Genomic DNA, 18,764 nt, shown 5'->3' with positions numbered 1-18,764 from the left:
AAGGTCCATCAGATGATTCAACCAGCTTAGGGGAAAGCAAAGCCGAGAGATGGAAGGAGAAAGAGGGAGAGAGAAGATAGAGACATATAGCATTGATTACATTGGACTCTGATGTGAGCAGAAAGGAACCTTTGCTGAGTTAAGCCGCTGATATTTAGAGTTGTTACAGCAGTTAGCATACCCTGCTGAACACACCCAAAACTGTCTGCAGTGGGGTAGTTCAATGTACTTCTTGCCCAGTGGTGTGAGAACACCGGATCTTCTACCTAGTCTGCTTTCACTTTACAAAGCAGTTAAGGGGTATACTTCTTTGGAGGAATTTTAATATATTAAATTAAAAAAACTCCAAACTAGTCATTATTATAAAATATAGTTTAATTTCACTCTTTTCATTATTTACCACAAATTTTTAAAAATTACCAATATACAGAGAAGCACGGACTGGTAAAAAGCTAAAAATTGTGTAAAAGACAAACCTAAACTCAACATATATACCATACACTCAAATGAGTCCAGAAAGCATATTCCAGGTTGGACAGCTTTTCCAAGGTCAGCTTTTTACTAGAGCCACATCTGGAAAGCTCCCTAAACCAGAGTTCTCATATTATATGGGAAGGATCTTCTCTTAAAAAGCATTTCTCATAAAATAACTCATACTAGAAAGGCAGACGAATCCTAGACATAAAAGACAGAGATGCCTCACCTAGGCCCCATGGAACTTGGGGGTGGGGTGGGGGAATCATCTAATGAAAACAAAGCACTAAAGAAATGGACAAGTGACACCTAGTGGCCACTTAGCAGTTTTCCTTTATGGCTTCTGATTACTCTAGAGGTCAGCCTTGCTTTGCCCGCAATACCCTGCTTGGCAAATCTGCATCTCCAGTTTTGGAGCCCAACAATGACCCACGCGAATGGCTGACAGCTCTTTAGAAGAGGGATCTGGAACTGGGCACCACAAACACAGTCTGACAGTGAGACAGTGGTTATTTCACTTCCCTGTGTCCCTGACTCTACAGAAATCCCTCAAAGAACATGACTCATAAATACAGCCTTTCTACATGGTAACACTGTCATTAAATACTTTAACCCCATTCTGTACTTTCCTGGGTTTTTTTTTTTTTCTGAATGTATTTCCAATATAGTTACTGCCATAGGGTGTCAACATACAGTTCAGGTTTTATTTGATTTCAGCTATCCTATAATAAAATATCTGATCACATTTTCAAGTTTACCAGTTTTGTTTTTTTTTAAGTTTTAAATTCGATGCATGGAAACAGATTGTTATTTGTACTAAATCAAGAATAAATATACAATTGCTTTTTAAACCATACATTTAGAGGTAAATATCATATTCATGGTATAACCTTTGGTCTACTTCAGTAATATTCACTTAATAAAATGTTGTGGAGCAGAGATGTCCAATAGAAATATACTGTGCCACATGAGGAATTTTAAATTTCCTAGTAGCCACATTAGAAAAGTCCAAAGCAAAAAATTTAATGTTTTATTCAGTATATCAATATCATTTAAACATGGAATCAATAAAATTGCTAATATATGTTATTCTTTTTATACTGTTTGAAAGATGACATGGAATTTATACTTACATCACTTCTCCACTTGATTAGCTACATTTAAAGTGCCCACTGGCCACAGGCAGCCAGTGGCTGTCACCCTGGACAGCACAGTTCTCGAGTCCGGCCCTCGTGCTCCAGTTCTGTGAATCAGAATCACAGAATCAGAACTGGGAGTAAACTCAGAGATCAAACCTCTTGTTGCAAACGAGGAAACGGAGGCACAGAGAGTTTAAATGACTTGCTTGCAGTCACACAGCTAAATTTAGGCTGAGTGGGCTCTTCTGATTCTAGGCACTCCTCCCATCCAACTACTTCACTGAAGGTAATTCTTAGAGTGAAAAAAAGAAAGAAAACGAGAGTATTCTTCTTATGATGCTTTCGTTCAGTGCATATTTTTAACCAAGATGCAAGACGTTAATTGGTAGCAGAAAAAATAAGTAAGCCATAAAAATATCTGCCACTCCTAATAGCAGTCAAATGCCAACAACACATTTTGAAGAAAACACTAAACTTGAGAGAGCTGCAGTACCCTACAATGCAGGGGGCGGATTCTGGGTCCAGGGCAAGAAGATCTACAGAAAAATATTCGAGTGGGTTACTAAAGGATCAAAGCATCAAGCTGCCTATCTCTCAGCTGGTCCTGTGGAATAACTTCTCATGCAAAGAGGAAAAAACTGCTGCTGTGCAAGGCCACAGTAGCTTGCCTCTAGGATCCTTGCATCATGAAGGTTGGTCCCCTCCGCTTTTGAGGCCATGTAGGCACCATGACCTATCCTGGGACCACAGGCTTAGGTCAACCTTGGAGGCCAAGCCTAACCTGCAGTGGTTCACACCCCTGAAGTGTTAAGTGTGTAGGAAGGCCCCTCTACTGGACTCAGAGAACAGATGTGATTGTTCATGCTTCCTCAGACTTGACAATCATGCTTAGGCTGCTGCAATCTCCCCATGTCTTGTAGGGGTTTCTCTGGCTTATTCTAAACCTGGCTGTCTCAAGTCCTCAAGTATCAGAAACAGGAGTGGTATGTTGGCCTAAGAGGACAATGTACCAATACATCCTTGCCAGCAGAGCCACTGTGAATGTCACTCTAGATGGGAACATCTACTTTGGTTATTACCTGTTGGTTGGTTTGCCACTAATGCATCTGATGAAAGTTCAATCTATTACTTACAGCCTAAAGAAATATGCAAGATCAAAATAACGCTTCGTTATGGTGAGAGGCTCTGAGGACAATCAGCTGGAAAGGTATAGAACCATCCAGAGGAAGAGAACTGGATTTGAACCCCACCAGTTTCCCAGCCTACCTTGCTTTCATTTGTGGGGCACAAAAGAGACTATATGGGAACATATTTGGTAAACTAGAAAGAGCCATTAACATAAGGTGTTATGGAAATGTGATCTTCAAAATGGTAGACATACATATGGTGCTTTAAATATCCTTAATTCTTGCACTCAATTTGGGCCACCTCTGGATTAATTACTGGTTAAAAATGCTCTCCAAATTTTTTAATTGTACCTAGAAAATTGTTTTTAAATTTTTTCCTCATTTCCTCATGTTTCTAATGTATTTACCATTTATATAATGGCCTTTGGTTATAGGCAATAGTAACTGTAATTGCCTAATAATCTATAAAGCCATGATTAGTTCTTGGGTCAATTGATTATTCATTTAACCAGTGAAACCACCGCTTTCCCAAATGTGTAAAAAGAAGCTGGTTTAGATACATGAGACATTAAAAAATATAAATTTAATTGTGTCTTTACACAAAACATTTACTCTGCCTGGGCCTGTTTCTTCCTCTTAGGTAATCAGTTACTACCTACCATTTCAGTGTCGAAAATCTGTTCTATCTGTAAGGAAAATCTGAGTGGTTATATTAAAAGTAAATCTTATATATGCAACAGTTAATCACTAATATCTAGGGCCCAAAATCCTTCCTTTTCTGTAAGCAGAGTTGAAAGTCACTCAACTTTTCTTTTTCTGAGTTTTAAATAAAAATAATCTCATTTAAAAATTAATCTCAAAGTGCTCAACTGGGCATAAACATCCCGGCTTTGACACAAGGAAAATGCCAACATATTAAAACTGTATCAAAAAATAAAAACAAAAACAAAACAAGATGTATGTGATACTCTTGGTTAGAAATATTTTAGCAAAAATAGCAACTAGTGGGTTTAAAGCCAGTTCACTGAATAACGGGGTCTGTAGGCAACTCTGAGCAATGCTATTTAAGGGAAAATGTCACATTTCCTCAGACCCCTGTGAAAGTCAGTGCAAATCTATAAAAATTGGTAGACCCTTAATAAGAATAAAGTGTAAAAACAGTATCAATACAGTACGGAAGAATATAGTTTTTTTGTAAAGGAAATGCTGTAAAACATTTCTCATTTTTAGAGTTAAAAATCAAACGCTAGAGTGTCCAGCGGATGTCACTGAAGTCCTCGGGGTCTCCCAGGCCCCCCTCTGCTTCTAAGTAATTCATGAAGGCAGCTATGGCTGTGTCATCATTGTCACACAAGGCATCAAAATCCAGCTGGGTACCATCACCTGCAGAATTAGAACATGGGCCCATGTAAGTACATTTGGAGGTTACAAACTATCATCATCAAAAAGGCAAAGCACAGCATTTTTGAGGGCAAACTATACATTTTAAATTGCAAAAGCAAGATAATTTTTAAAAAATATTTTATTTATTTTTGAGAGAGGGGAAGGGAGAGAGGGACAGAAACATCAATGTGTGGTTGCCCCTTGCACGCCCCCAACTAAGGACCTGGCTCACAACCCAGGCATGTGCCCTGACTGGGAATCGAACCAGCGACCCTTTGGTTTGCAGGCCAGTGCTCAATCCACAGAGCCAGGGTTGCCAGATCAATTTTTAAATGGGTCACCTATTTTTATAACAGTCTGCTGTCAGATAAATTGCACTTAACTCACTTGATACACATAAGTGAGCTAGTCTATGAATTTTCTAATAGAAAACAGCCTGAAAGGTACAGACTCCCAGACAGTTGGAAAACTGAGGTTAGGGTATCTGTGTATAGAGCCTGGAAGGAGAAATTTAACTTTAATCTGCTTCGTGTAAAAAAAAAAAATTAACCCCAAAATGAGAAGGCTGTGATAAAAGTTTCTAAAACTTTAGTATTCTTATCACAGGGAAATAACCAAATTTTTACTGAAAAAAGGATCTAAGGAGAGACTATGGAAATCAGATTTTAGAGAGAAGGAAGAAGTTCTAGAAATTAAGGGTTAAAATATAGCTACAGATTAACCAAAGTTTTCTAGATATCTTTCAAAGTACAATAGAACTGGAGGTGATTAATAAGTGGTTCTGTGTACGGCTGATACCCAGAGTCTTCAAGTTCTTTGATTTTCTTTAACATAAATTTTCAATAAATAAATGTTAGTTTCTGGGGGGGCGGGGGGGGGATATAAAACTGTCATTTCAATTAACTTGATGTGAACTTTGTATAAACATAGTTAAAATGAATGATCATATCTTAAACTGTTTATCATTGGTACCCTTTAAAAATTCTTGAATTACTGAGAATGGACAATTTTTCCTAGACAGACATACCTTCATTTTATTTAAATTGTATGTACGAACAATACCAATAACTGATTCAGTTGAAAATTGAATTTTCAATGACTGGTCCATTAAGTGACATAGGAGTATGATTATTGTATTTAGGATTTTGAGTGGAAAAGTCTTCATTTTAAACTTGTTTGCTCCTCTAGAAATCTCCTTTGCCTGAAAATATAGTGATTAAGAAGAAGTTTTTTGAAAAACAAAATGGCGGGCAGTTGCCAAAGAAAACTTACCTAGGAGTGTTTCCTGACCGCGGGGAGCAAGAGCGCTGTGGTTTTGCATTGAGGCTTCTAGCTCCCTCATTTCAGAGGGACCTAGTGGAGTCAACTCCTTATTGGACACCTGAAAAGACAGAATAATAAATAGTAAGGCTCCTACTGGAATGGAATACTTTGCAGTTACCAGACATGGCCTGCTGGCAGTGCCACCACTGCCATCAGCAGTACGGCAGCTTGCATTTACTGAGCACTCCACGTGTGCCATCTCATTTCATTTTTAAAATGTTGTGAGGCAGCTGTATTACAGGTCAGGAATCTGAGGCCTAAAGAGGCTAATATCTTGCCCAAAGTGTTGAAGCCATCATTTTACCCCATCTCCCTGACCCCAAAGCCCACGTTCTTCATAACCATAACTGAATGTATATACTATGAGAAAAAGTTTTGGAAGACAAAGGGAAAGTTCTTGACCACAATGCTCTGAGTCGGTTATTTCAGTTTTTTAAAAAATGATGGAAAAACTAGATCCCATATGAAACTACAATGGAAAATACTGCTTTGGAGTGAAGAATGGATTAAACCAGAGGCTTTTACCAAAAAAGTTATCATACTGTTACACAGTTATAGGCCAAACAACCTAATATTTAATGCAGTGCATCAGAATAGGAAGTCATCTACCTATATTGTCCTAAGTTGAGGTATTTTATCTACAGAATGCCTATATAATGTACACTACTTGGAGATTTTTGTTACAATGACTTAACCTTGTTTCTAACATAAAGCCTGACACAAAATGGGTACCCCCAAAATATTTGCTAAATATGTAAGTAAAATTTAAATACACTAGTCCAAAAGACATAATATTTTATGTAAAAGTACATTTTCAAGTGCCCTTTTGTACCTGGTCAGATTTAATTTCTCTTTTCTATTATATTCTTATACCACTTCATTTATAGACCTATTTTAGAGCCTTTTGTTGTCTGGGCTACATTAGAATTATATTGGATGTGGGTCTCCTAGATATTAGCTCTACATTTAGTCATTTTTGTATATGTACCAATGAATTTCAAATAACCAGTAGTTGTTTAATTGAATTAAATAGTATGTGATACTTATCTTGTAGCTTACATTAAACGTTTCTACAGACCATAAAGTGTACATTTAATCCACTGAATTGGAATAACAACAGAAATGATAGCTACCCTTTAGTGAGCACCTGCTGTGTATCAGATACTGTTAAGCTTGTGTTTGTTTTCATATTTAATCACTTAATTCATACACCATTCCGAGAGATTGGTGCTATTATTATTCCTGTTTTACAGATGAGGAAATCAAGGCACCATGAGTTTAAATAACAAGGCTGGGGTGAGGCAGCAATAAGTGTCTGAGTCACAACCTGGACCCAGGTGGTATGGTTCCAGCAACTCCACTCTTAACCACTATTCTGCACTGCCTATTAAAACCAGACAGCTAGAAAAGAGTTCCTTTATTTTTTTATAGAATGGCTTCTTTTCTCAGGAAAAATAATCAACAAGGAGCAAATTTTATTGTTCATTTATTTCATGAATATCATCACTAATGATTGTACTTACATTCCTGCAGTTTATAGTGTGAGTATCTTTCATTAAATCTGTTGGACTTGAATCACCAAGGGATGAAGAAGACTGTAACCTTTAAAAAGTGATACATAAGACATTTTCTCTACTTATATTTTTAGAAGGAAATTTTCTCCTCTGAATATATCATAATCTGGTAAAAATACAATGAAGTAACATGAGTCTGAGTATCATGACAGTTTTCACAATAGACCAACTTGTTCAGTGCCAGACTTATTTTTGACTATGGAGAGCTGAAAAGCTCTCAGTAGTAAATAGAAACATAAAACTCTGAGGTAAAAGCCCATAAGTAAATCATGTTACTTATCTTAATACAGCACGTGGTGAAGTAATAGAATAATATAACACACTTAGTTTAAAATAAGCATTCACTAAAAAAAATAAAATAATAAAATAAAATAAAATAAGCATTCACATCAAGAACCAGTTTCTTATCAAGATAACAAATAGCAGAACTGAAAGTAAAAAAAGATTTCCTAACGTTCTGCAAACTTCAAGTACAAAATGTCCTTTTTACGGTGATAGGTCATCCTCAGGTACAACATCAATGAGACACAGAACGACAAACATAATCATACCCTTTGATCACTAATCGCTTCACAAGACTTAAATATGTAAAACTATATCCCATATGAAACTACAATGGGAAATACTGCTTTGGAGAGGAGAATGGATTAAACCAGAGGTTTTTAGCAAAAAGTTATCATACCATATATTATTAAATGCTCAATTATGTGAAACACATAATGGCACAAACATAACTTTGTTTTTATGCATTCCCAAGATGGCAGTTGACAAGAAATAAGGGGAGAAATTAATACAGAAATGGAATGAATTAGGTCAGAAAACAGAAGAAAAGATCAGCAACCTGTCTTGGGGATTTTTCACAGGGAAGTCAATGTAAATAGCTTGGCTGGCTTCTCCTTCTGTAGCTCATGGCTTAAAATCATCACCTGCTCACTTGGCTTTGCCTGAAAGATGAAAACTACTCCTTCCCCTAATCTTTTGAAACATGGCTTTCTTCGTGTTTAGTCCACTGGGCAGATGTCTGCTATTTACACTCTCCACTACTTGACTTCACCTTAAACTCCCCACTTGCTTTCAGCAACCTGACTCCTCAATCAAGTCTCCTCATTGTTCTCTGAAACCATCATGCTTTCTCCCAGCCACCTCCATACATTGGCTGAAGTGCCTCCATATGTAATGCCTTCCCCACTGCATCCTGGCCATTCTAATGGCACCCAATTGTCAATGTTTGGCTCACTGTCCACTCTTTAAATGCTCTTTCAGCAAATACGGTCAAATTATATTCAACAAGGGTCCAAGAAAGGACAATCTTTTCAACAAATGGTGCTGGGAAAACTAAATATTCACATGCAGAAGAAGGAAGTTGGGTTATTACCTTATACCATATACAAAAATTAACTCAAAACGGCTCGAAGACCTAAATGTAAGACCTAAAACGATAAAACTGTCAGCAGGAAACATCGAGAAAAGGCTTCATAACATTGGATTTGGTGAAGATTTCTTGGATATGATACCAAAAGCGCATGTAACAAAAGAAGAGATACAGTCAAATTTATCAAAATTAAAAACGTCTGTGCATCAAAGAACACTATCAACAGAGTGAAAAGGTAACCCAGAGATTGGGAAAAACGTTTACAGATCATATATGATAAGGGATTCATTTCCAGAATAAAGAATTACTACAACCCAACAATAGCAACAACAACAACAAAAAATAACCTGGTTGAAAAATGGGCAAAGGACCTAAACAGACATTTCTTCAACAAAAGATACACAAATGGCCAGTAAGCACATGAAAAGATTTACAACATCACTAATCATTAGGGCAATGCAAACCAACCCACAGTGAGATACTACTTCAAACCCATGAGGATGACTATTATCCAAAAACAAAAGAACAAGCAATGGTGCGACATTGGCACCTTTGTGCCCGGCTGGTGGAGAATGTAAAATGGTGAAGCTGCTATCGAAGACATGACAACGGTTCCTCAAAAAATTACATCGAATTACCATATAATCTAGCAATTCTGCTTCTGGGTAAATGCTCAAAAGAACTGAAAGCAGGGACTAGAACTTCTATCCGTATGCCCATATTCACAGCATCATTATTCACAACAGCCTCAAGGTGGAAGCGACTCAGGTATCCATCAAGAGATGACAAAGTGACTTTTTTCAATTTAAACTATTTTTAACTTAAAAACTTAGAAATTCAAACTGTACAAAAAGAAAAGAAAAAAAATTTTTTTTCTCTTTTCTACATCTCCCATCTCTCAACTCCTAGTCCCAAACATGGGAGGTAACAAATTCTGAAATGTCTGAACAAAATACTAGTATTGGTATATAATATATCATGCAGTTATTGTATAAGTTCCTTCTCTGCAATTCCAAAACCCAAAAAACCTTGAAAACTGAGTCTCCATAATTCATTTAGCAGCAAAATCTGAATTGATCTGAACTCAGCAAAACCTGACCTAACTAGTATGAGGTTAATTTATTATTTTTTCATCCCACTCTGTTCTACTCACTGGATTTACAAAAGTGCAATCCAAAAACATTTTTAAGCTTTATTATAGAAAATGTCCTTCAAACAGATATAAAAGTAGATAATATAATGGAATCTCTTAACACCCACCAAACAGCTTCAATAATTATTCTTTCCCAATCTTGTTTAATGTGTATACCCCAAACACTCACCTCCCCTCTCTTACCAGACATTTTACTATTTAATCTGTAAATACTTCACTGGATAAACAATGATTTAATTGATTATGGGGTGCTGGCAATAAAATTCTCTGGGGGTATTATACATAACACCCGAAAAAACTGAATTCCAAAATACTCTTTCTAAAATCTAAAGAAATTCTGAGTTCAAAACCTATCTTAAAGAGTTTCAGATGGGCAGTTGTGGGCCTGTATACACTCACATTCACATACACACACATTCACATGTACACACATCTTTTTTCTTATAGAAGTCAGTTATTATAACACTGTTCTTTTGTTCTGTTCCTGTTCTTTTTTTCTATTTAAACATCTTTCCATATTAGCACAAATAGTGCTACCTGGTTTTTAACAGTTGTGGAGTACTCCCTTGTATAAATATGCCATAATAAGTTATGGCTATGATAAATATTTAAATATTAAAAGCACTACTATAAAAATGCATCAATGAACAGTCTCATTCATAGATCTCTGCACATTTGTATAAGACTTATTTGCTTCTGGGGTAGAATCGGTGAGTCTGGGATTATATAAACTTACATTTTGGAGAGGTATAGTCAAATTGCATTCCATAGCAGTTGGACTAATTTATATTCCAATAAACAATTTAAGAGTGACTTTTCTCACACTCTCACCAATATTGATTATCAATCTTTCAAATCTTTGATAACCTTCCAAGTGAAAATAGGTATCTCATCTACTTCGTACATATATGTTTTTAACCATGAGTGGGGTTGAGTAATTCTGAGTTTCTTGGCCATTTGTATTTTTTTCTATTCATGTCCATCGTCCAACTTTTGTTATTATTAAACTATTTTTAAAAATCGGCTAATAACTTAATTGTTTATACTACAGATAGCTCAATACAGATTAAGATTGTGTATAAAGTTATATAAAGTTGATTATATAGTTTAATAACTTTATTCTTTATAAAACTTCATATATTAAGATAATCCATTTTATTACATGAAATACACAGATTTTCTGAAGTAACTTATCTTTTAACTTTAATGGTTATAGTTATGCTTAAATTTTGAGTTTTTATATAATTTATTGATTTTTTAATGAATTCTGGATGTTGTATGATTCTTTTTTTATATATTTAAAAATTTTTTTTACTTATTGATTTTTAGAGAGCAGAAGGGAGGGAGGGAGAGAGACTGACAGACACATCAATTTGTTGTTCCATTCATTGATGCATTCATCAGTTGCATCTTGTATGTGCCCTGAGTGGAGTTCGAACCTGTAACCTTGGCATATTGGCACGACGCTCTAATCAGCTAAGCTAACCAGCCAGGCCGTGTGATGATTCTTGTGTGACTTTCCAAACTAAGGTTATGAAAATTTGTGCCTGTATTCCTGAAACAGTTTTATAGGTTTATTTTTAACTCTTTGATTTGGAATTTATTTTAGTATACAGAATAAAGATGGGGTCTAACTTTATTTTTTTCCTGAATGGCTTTAGAGATATTATAATCCTCTAAACAGTTTACTGACTTAAAATGACACTTTTATCATATAATAAATTTCCATGTGTTTCAGTCTTTTTCTGAAATATATTCTTTTTCATTAATCTATGCATTGTACCAAAATGTTGTAGTGACTGTAGCTTTATAATACAATATCTGATAGTTTTATTCTTAATCTATTAATTTTGGTTTTTAGAATTTTCCTGGATACCCTAACATATTAGTATGATATCATTTGTTGGATTCTAAAACACAAATGCTTGATGGTATTTTGACTGGATTCACACTGAATTCATAGGTTAGTTCAAGGAACACTGACATCCTCATACTACTGAGACTTCCTGTTAAAAACAACTTCTAGCTGGAAAGTTATTCAAGTAATCTTTGACTACCTTTGTAGCATTTTAAAGTTTTGTTTTTTTTTTCACATAGTTCTAGGTACTCCTTGTAAAATTTATATTTAAACACTTTATTATCTTTTTTGTTCTTACCATAAAGGTGATCTTCTCTTCCATTATATTGTTGAACTGGTTACTGTTCACATATAGGAAACTTACTGATTTTTGAATATTGGTTTTTTAAGTATAATAATTTTACTTGTAGTATTTGCAAAAATAAAACACTACCTTTGTAAGTCCAGAACTTCATTTGCAATATCTGTTCCAATACTACCAGCACCAAGTACTGTTCCAGTACACATTCCAGGCACACTGATACAGGACTGTCTAGAGGATTCTAAATAACAACAAAAGGAAAAATTCAACTGAGGACTTCAAAAAAATATATAGCTCTGGTAGACATATTTCTTTCAAACATTTCTATCTTTAAAAGAAACAGACTAGCCGTATCCTAAAATGTTAGAAACATCCATGCTTGTATTGCAAACATAATTCATGATGGTTTAAAATGTTTATTGAAGAGTGTGTATGAATCCAGTGTAGCAAGTCGTTGAGGGTATAATCATGACTTGTAACACTTGAATACAGACAGTTCCTTCTCACTTTAATATCGATACTAAAGCCAGAACAATACTAGTTTGTTTTTAATATTTCCTAATATTATTTATGTAAGTGATACATTATGTAATTCCTGCAGTGAAAAACTGACTAAGCACTAACTCCTAAGCAAAAACTCCTCCTTAGTGCTTTTTATTAATGCGTCCAACAGATACTTTACTGAGTGCCACAAAGTACAAGGCATTATGCTAGTTTCTAAGGACAGATGATGGATAAAACACCGTTCCTACTCTCAAAGAACTCACAGTCTGTGGTGAGCCAGTTGAGTGAACACCTAATGGCAATACAATGTAAGATTACAATGGAAGTATGAACGAAGTTCTGTGGGAATTCTGAGGGTAACCCACAGAAGTCTTTTCAATTTCAACTTCAAATTTTTACCTCTCCAAGACAGAAAAAGATGGTAGCAATAATAAGTCCTGGTAATAGTTTCCACGATCTAAAACTAAGCTTACCTTCAAATGATTGAGAGCTGCAAGGAAGTGATGATACTTCTCCAGTCTCACTGTGTCCCCTAGAATTTAAAAACACCAGAAGTGACTTCTTTTTTTTTGAAAAGAGGGAAAATTGTTCAAGTGACTATATTAAGCTCTGTGTATTTAATTTGTTATTTCTTGACCCATTTGTTTTACATATGTATAATGTTAACATAACCACAAGAGATCGAGGTATTAATGTGCTAAGTACCAAATGCGCTATTACCCTGTAAAGTACATGTTGTCATAGTTACAAACTTTCAGTTCATATACTAATGATATTCTTATCGTTATTGGAACAAGTACTTGGATACTGCTGGAGGTACTAAGCTTTGGGGGCTTTTAAAAAAAGCTAAATATTGTAGATAAGAAAATAGGTTTGAGGAAATCATAGCAATTTCAAAAAACTAAAAGAAAAAGAGTAATATTGGGTTGGCCAAAATGTTCATTTAGTTTTTTCTGTACAATGGCTCTAGTAGTGCTTAGTTGTCTTAAACTTCATTTGAAACAATTTTGTTAGATTCTGCTGTGACAGCTGTCATACCAGTGTGCATTAAAAAAAAAAAAAAAAAGTCAAAATTGGTGAATTTTTGTGTAGCCATTTTAATATTGAAGATGGAAGAATATATGCAACATTTTTTTGGTATATTGTACATCATTACTTCACAAAAGATAAAACACAACTGAAACACAAAAAAAGATTTATGCAGTGCATGGAGAAGGTGCTGTGACTGATCAATGTGTCCGAAGTGGTTTGCAAAGTTTCTTGGTACTACTGACATTTTGGCCACATAATTCTTTGCTGTGGGGCTGCCTTATGCATTGGAAGATGTTTAGCAGCACCTCTGGCCTCTACCCACTAGAAGCCAATAGTGGGAGAGAGCCAACATACCCAAAATATCCAAGACAATAAAGTTATTGGTGAAAATGAAAAGTGTGTCTTTTATTTTATGGAAAAAACTAAACGGACTTTTTGGCCAACGCAATATTTAGAACAGAGCCATACTAGCATATGGAGCAAATGAGGAAAAGTTGGCTCTTGCTTCAGGCTGACAGCCACAGACCAGGACTTGGCAAGCAGTGCTGGAGCCAGACTCTGCTCATCCCTCAGCCGACTTCTCCTGCACAGTCACATGCAGTTCCCATGGCTTTCAAAGCGTACATGCAAAAGTGATGTGGAAGACAAAACAATTTCTTACAGTGACATACAGTTTAAGGCCACATCCACATCATTTATTGACGGGATAAGACAAAGCCTAGGAAGGAAATGCTTGAATAAATACCTCTACTATCACATTTTATACTACGCAAAAGGAAAAGACTTTAAAAGGGCAAACTTTTAGCTTAATTCTGAGAACTAATGCCAATAGACTGTGAATGAATTACTCAATAGCTATCTCATGTTGTAATATAAAAACAGAGGACCATACAGTTTAATGGTTTAGCAAGATGAGAAGAGGGAAGCCCAAACATTCATTTGAAATTAATTAAAGGTCTTACCAATGTAACAAATTACTCACAAAACTAAAGTGTTGACAGACACAATATATTCCAGTTCTTTGGTCCAAGGATTTGTGAAACTAAACCATTGGCTTTTTAAAGTTACAAAAGAGCCATCTTTCACTCTGAACTTGTATGAATCTGTAAATATTTTCTCTTTACTCTGCAGAACTTAACAAGAAAAAAATAAAAATCAGTATAAAGGTTTATGACTATATAAATTACACTTTTGAGGATTAATTCAAGTTTTGGATTTCGTAGGAATGAGAAATTGAGATGTAGTTGTGGTTAAAAAGTACCAAAAGCTTACCCCCTGAATGCATACCTGCTTTGTGCTTGTCAGTCAGATTACTATGGTCATCTTGATGAAAATAGTCATAACACGAAGTTCCCAAAAGTTCCTGAGGCAGATATCCTAAAATTGCTGTTGCTCTGGTTTTAAAATTAAAAATAAACTTCAGGATTGGTGAACCAATTCCCTTCCAGAACATATCAGGTCCGTTCGCGGTCGGGATAGTAGGGAAGTGGACTGGGGGATGGGTAAGCCAGGGGCATCACTGGGCTCCCTATGGCTGCCCTAGACCCAGACTAGAGCTGCAAATCAGAGCGGACACCCGTCCAATCCCAGGCATGCTTTTTCTACCATTCGCCAACAAAATTGTGGCCAGAGACCCTGCCCAGGTTCTGCGCCACTGACTAAGAAACAGTCCAAGTTTACATTTTGGCTCGAACAAACTTACAGATATACCCATATTATTTCATTTAAACTTTATTTCCTTTTCTAAAGCCTTAAAAGGAAAAGTCCAGCAGTGCTAAGCCACATTTTAATAGCCTTAAATATCCCATTGAGTTCTAATCATTAAGACATATAAATGTTACCTTTGGTCCACATAGACAAATTTTCCATTCATTGCAAAACGGGTTATAAATTCAGTTGGTTTCACTTTAATCTCTCCACTGTTCTGTGGGACAATATGTGGATATAATCTCCCAATAGCAACAAGGCAGGTGAAATTACTGTCTTTCGTATTGTCCCTTTCTTCTTCCATTCCAATAATACTTGGGGGCCAGCTTCTCAAGTAACCAGTGCAGTGGATAGTACAGAATTTTCTGTGATCTATTTCAAAAGTTTTTAAGAAAGAGCATTTGGCAATTTTATCTCAATAAAACTAGAAATAAAGATAAAATAGTATTTGAATCATTATGAATTCTTAAATTTCTTACATTGACATTTATAATAGGTACATAATAACTGTGCTATGAAATATTCTTTCAATATGCTAAAATATGAAAGGGGAATAGTAGTCCATTGAAATAAATCATCATGCCCTGGCTGGTGTGGCTCAGTGGATTGAGTGCCAGTCTTTGAACCAAACGGTCGCTGGTTCATTTCCAGTCAGGGCACATGCCTTGGTTGTGGGCCAGGTCCCCGGTTGGGGGCACATGAGAGGCAACCACATGTTGATATTTCTCTCCCTTTCTTTCTCCCTCCCTTCCCCTCTCCCTAAAAATAAATAAGTAAAATCTTGAAAAAAAAAATCACCAATTGTGTTTAACAATTTTATTCTCAACGGGTTTTCTCAGGAACTAAACTATATGTACTATATCAAAAAATAAGCAGATTACTTCAATTTAGTTCTAAATAAGTATCACTATTTCAAATATAAGTCAATTTTTAAAAATACAGTAATTTACACATTATAAAAAGTTAAACTTCAAGTTCTCTTGCTCTTAGCCACAGATACTGTATTCATCTTATTAAAATTTTGCTATATTATGTTCAAAGTTTAAAGGATAATTATGCATACATTCTTAAATTCCTTTTTTCTTTTCTCGTTGTCATCAACCCTTAACTTTCTTATGTTAGTACTTATAATGGTTAAAATAGATTATAAAACCATTTTAGAGAACATTTGGAGAAATTTATAATAAAAGGTATAAAAATAAAATTTGACTCATATCTCACCTTTTAGAAAAAAAAAAAAAAAAACCCAAGCAATTAACTTATAGGAAAAAGGTTGTCAAACAGGTCCAACCAGAGAAATAAAAAATTGAAAATAATCCATATGCTCAAATACAGGAAATGCTTAAGAAAACAATGAAATGCAACACAGGCATAAAAGATAGGGAGTATATAGATGATGGCAATCCAAAACAAAAAGAAGGTGACTTAAAGGTTAAAAAGAAGGAAAAAAGGGCTAGTAAAAAGCACTTAAACAGTCTGTGATAACATTTAGAAAAGACCAGAAAAGTCCCTGTTTTAAATCGGCACTATTTGGTAAGAGTGTTACTACAATACTTTGTAAATAGATGATATGGACTGTCTTATAAAACAGCAACTAATAGTAATAGCAAAGATTTATAGAACACTTTATGTGCTATGCTCTGCTTTAAGGGCCTTAAATGTATAATTCATTTCATCTTCCTAATAGTCCTGTGATGTGTTCTAATATTATCCTTATTGTGCCAGGAATGTTTGAGTTAAGGCCAAGGTCACAGCAGGGAGGGGTGGAGCCAAGGTTCACACCCAGACAGGCTGGCACCAGAGCTGCCTTTCTGGGGCACCAATGCCCTGCTCTTTGATGAGAGTGAGTGCTCTGTCACAGAAGGTATTCAAACAGGAGTTGCCTGGATAACAGAAGCGGAGGGGTACAAAAAGGTATTCCGGTTAGAGGGAACAGCCACTGCAAATCGAGAGTCAAGAGCAGTCAGATGTGGCTGAAGCATGGTCTGCGATGGGGAAATGAAGAATGAGGCAGGCGACAGAGTCTGACTTCTGTAAGCCATGCACGGGACCTCGTATTTAACACGTAACAAATAGCACTGCTTCCATGATCCACAGAGTCCTTGAATTACAGGTCATTATCCCTTCCAACCCCAAACCAGGTTTCTCACTTATTCCCTATTCTGTTTAACACCACCATAAGCAACTCAGGTAAGCAGAGCTATCTCCAAAGACCAGAGAAAAGAGGTCAAGCAGAGTCACAGATATCAGACTTTGGAAACCAGGCGGCATGCCCTTGAAGTGGTAGGTGCTGAGAGGACATGTCATGTGGTACTGACAGCATCTGCCATACCAGCACAAGAAACCAATGCATTCTGGGTGCATTACTGTGTTACTGATTATCTTACCAAGATAAACTTAATAGCTAAGATGTTTGGGAGTAGTCATCCATCTTTCATCTGCCTTTGATTTCACAAGTTGAGATATGAGAGTAATTTTATCCCTATCTTAGAAGCTTTTTCAAAGTCTGAACCTATGACATTACTGTTAGAATCAGGGTAGAATGTTTTTAATGTCAATCTTACTTATTTAAAAACAAATATTTTATGATGGAAAACCTCAAACATACACAAAATCAGAGAGAATAGTACAGTTGACCCTTGAACCCCCAGCAGTTGAAAATCAGTGTGTAACTTCTGACTCCCCCCAAAACTTGACTAATAGCCTATTGTTGACCAGAAGTCTTATCGATGACAAGTCAATTAATACATGTTGTACATTATATGTATTATACACCACACTTTTACAATAAAGCTAGAGAAAAATGTTAATAAGAGAACCCTGGCTGCTGTGGCTCAGTGGATTGAGTGTCGGCCTGCAAACCAAGTGTCACTGGTTCAATTCCCAGTCTGGGCACATGACTAGGTTGCACGCCAGGTCCCCAGTTGGAGAAGTGTGAGAGGCAACCACACATTGATGTTTCTCTCCCTCTCTTTCTCCTTTCCCCTCTCTCTAAAAAAAGAAAACAGATAAATAAAAAAATAAAATTTAAACAAAAAATATACATATTTACAGTATTTACTGGAAAAAAAATTCAGCATGTCCATGTAGTTCAAACCCATGTTTTTGTGAGTGACTCATGGCTAATTTTGGAAAAAGCCTTTCCATAAATCTTAAATTCAGTTTTAATTAGCATTAAAAGGACTGCTTTCTACTCTTTTTATATTTAAATGTACCTAAGGCAAAATTATGGAGATGCGAGATTAGTGTTTGCAAGGGTGATGGTGAAGAGATGAATAGGCAGAGCACAGAATTTTTATGAAGACAAGTGAAGACAATTTGTACAGTCTAATGGTGGAGACATGTCATTATATACTGACATTTGTCCAAACCCACACAATGTACAACACTCAGAGTGAACCCTAAGGTTAACTATGGACTTTGAGTGGTTATGATGTGTCAATGCAAATTCCATCCATGGTAAACACCATTCTGGTGGAAGATGTGGATAATGGGGAGGCCCTGCACATGCGTGGGGATCAAGAATATATGGGAAATCTCTCTATCTCAGTTTTGTTGTAAACCTCAAAGTGCTCTAAAAAATAGTCTTAAAAATAACAAAAATTTTAATGTAGGGAAGAAAAACACCTTTATTAACTTTCATCATTACTGTAATAGGGAGTGATCTTAAAACAGTCAATTACATTGGCTTGTAACTATTGGAAATCCTAAAGAGCGGGAAACCAGTCCTGCTACAGCCGCTCCACCATCTACTCTGTCTCTGCTGGAAGGAGGGTTACATCCCCCAGGATATGAGAGACGCCAACATTATCACCAT

General features: G+C 35.9%; 2 protein-coding genes across 3 annotated transcripts in view; both read right to left on the bottom strand.

The window, feature by feature from the left end:
• SMCO2 (single-pass membrane protein with coiled-coil domains 2) overlaps positions 1–1,963 on the bottom strand; it is an 85,146-nt gene extending 83,183 nt beyond the window's left edge. The window contains 1 exon segment of the mRNA XM_090272959.1: positions 1,608–1,963. The gene's annotated coding sequence lies outside the window, so the exon portion shown is untranslated.
• A 1,341-nt stretch (positions 1,964–3,304) lies between these two features.
• BMAL2 (basic helix-loop-helix ARNT like 2) overlaps positions 3,305–18,764 on the bottom strand; it is a 72,376-nt gene continuing 56,916 nt past the window's right edge. For both annotated transcript variants that reach the window (XM_090272956.1, XM_090272957.1), the window contains 8 exons: positions 15,082–15,319; positions 14,528–14,634; positions 14,223–14,373; positions 12,682–12,740; positions 11,837–11,945; positions 6,970–7,048; positions 5,396–5,504; positions 3,305–4,123 (listed from right to left, as the gene is read on the bottom strand). In XM_090272956.1, the coding sequence (XP_090129082.1) occupies positions 3,987–4,123; positions 5,396–5,504; positions 6,970–7,048; positions 11,837–11,945; positions 12,682–12,740; positions 14,223–14,373; positions 14,528–14,634; positions 15,082–15,319 (989 nt within the window). In that variant the 3' untranslated portion in view covers positions 3,305–3,986. The remainder of the gene's footprint in view (positions 4,124–5,395; positions 5,505–6,969; positions 7,049–11,836; positions 11,946–12,681; positions 12,741–14,222; positions 14,374–14,527; positions 14,635–15,081; positions 15,320–18,764) is intronic.

This window comes from Furipterus horrens, unplaced genomic scaffold, assembly GCF_987537825.1.
Source record: "Furipterus horrens unplaced genomic scaffold, mFurHor1.1.pri manual_scaffold_4, whole genome shotgun sequence".
NCBI lineage: Eukaryota > Metazoa > Chordata > Mammalia > Chiroptera > Furipteridae > Furipterus > Furipterus horrens.
Note: the sequence above shows the minus strand (reverse complement) of the source record. Positions and strands in the feature narration are given on the sequence as shown.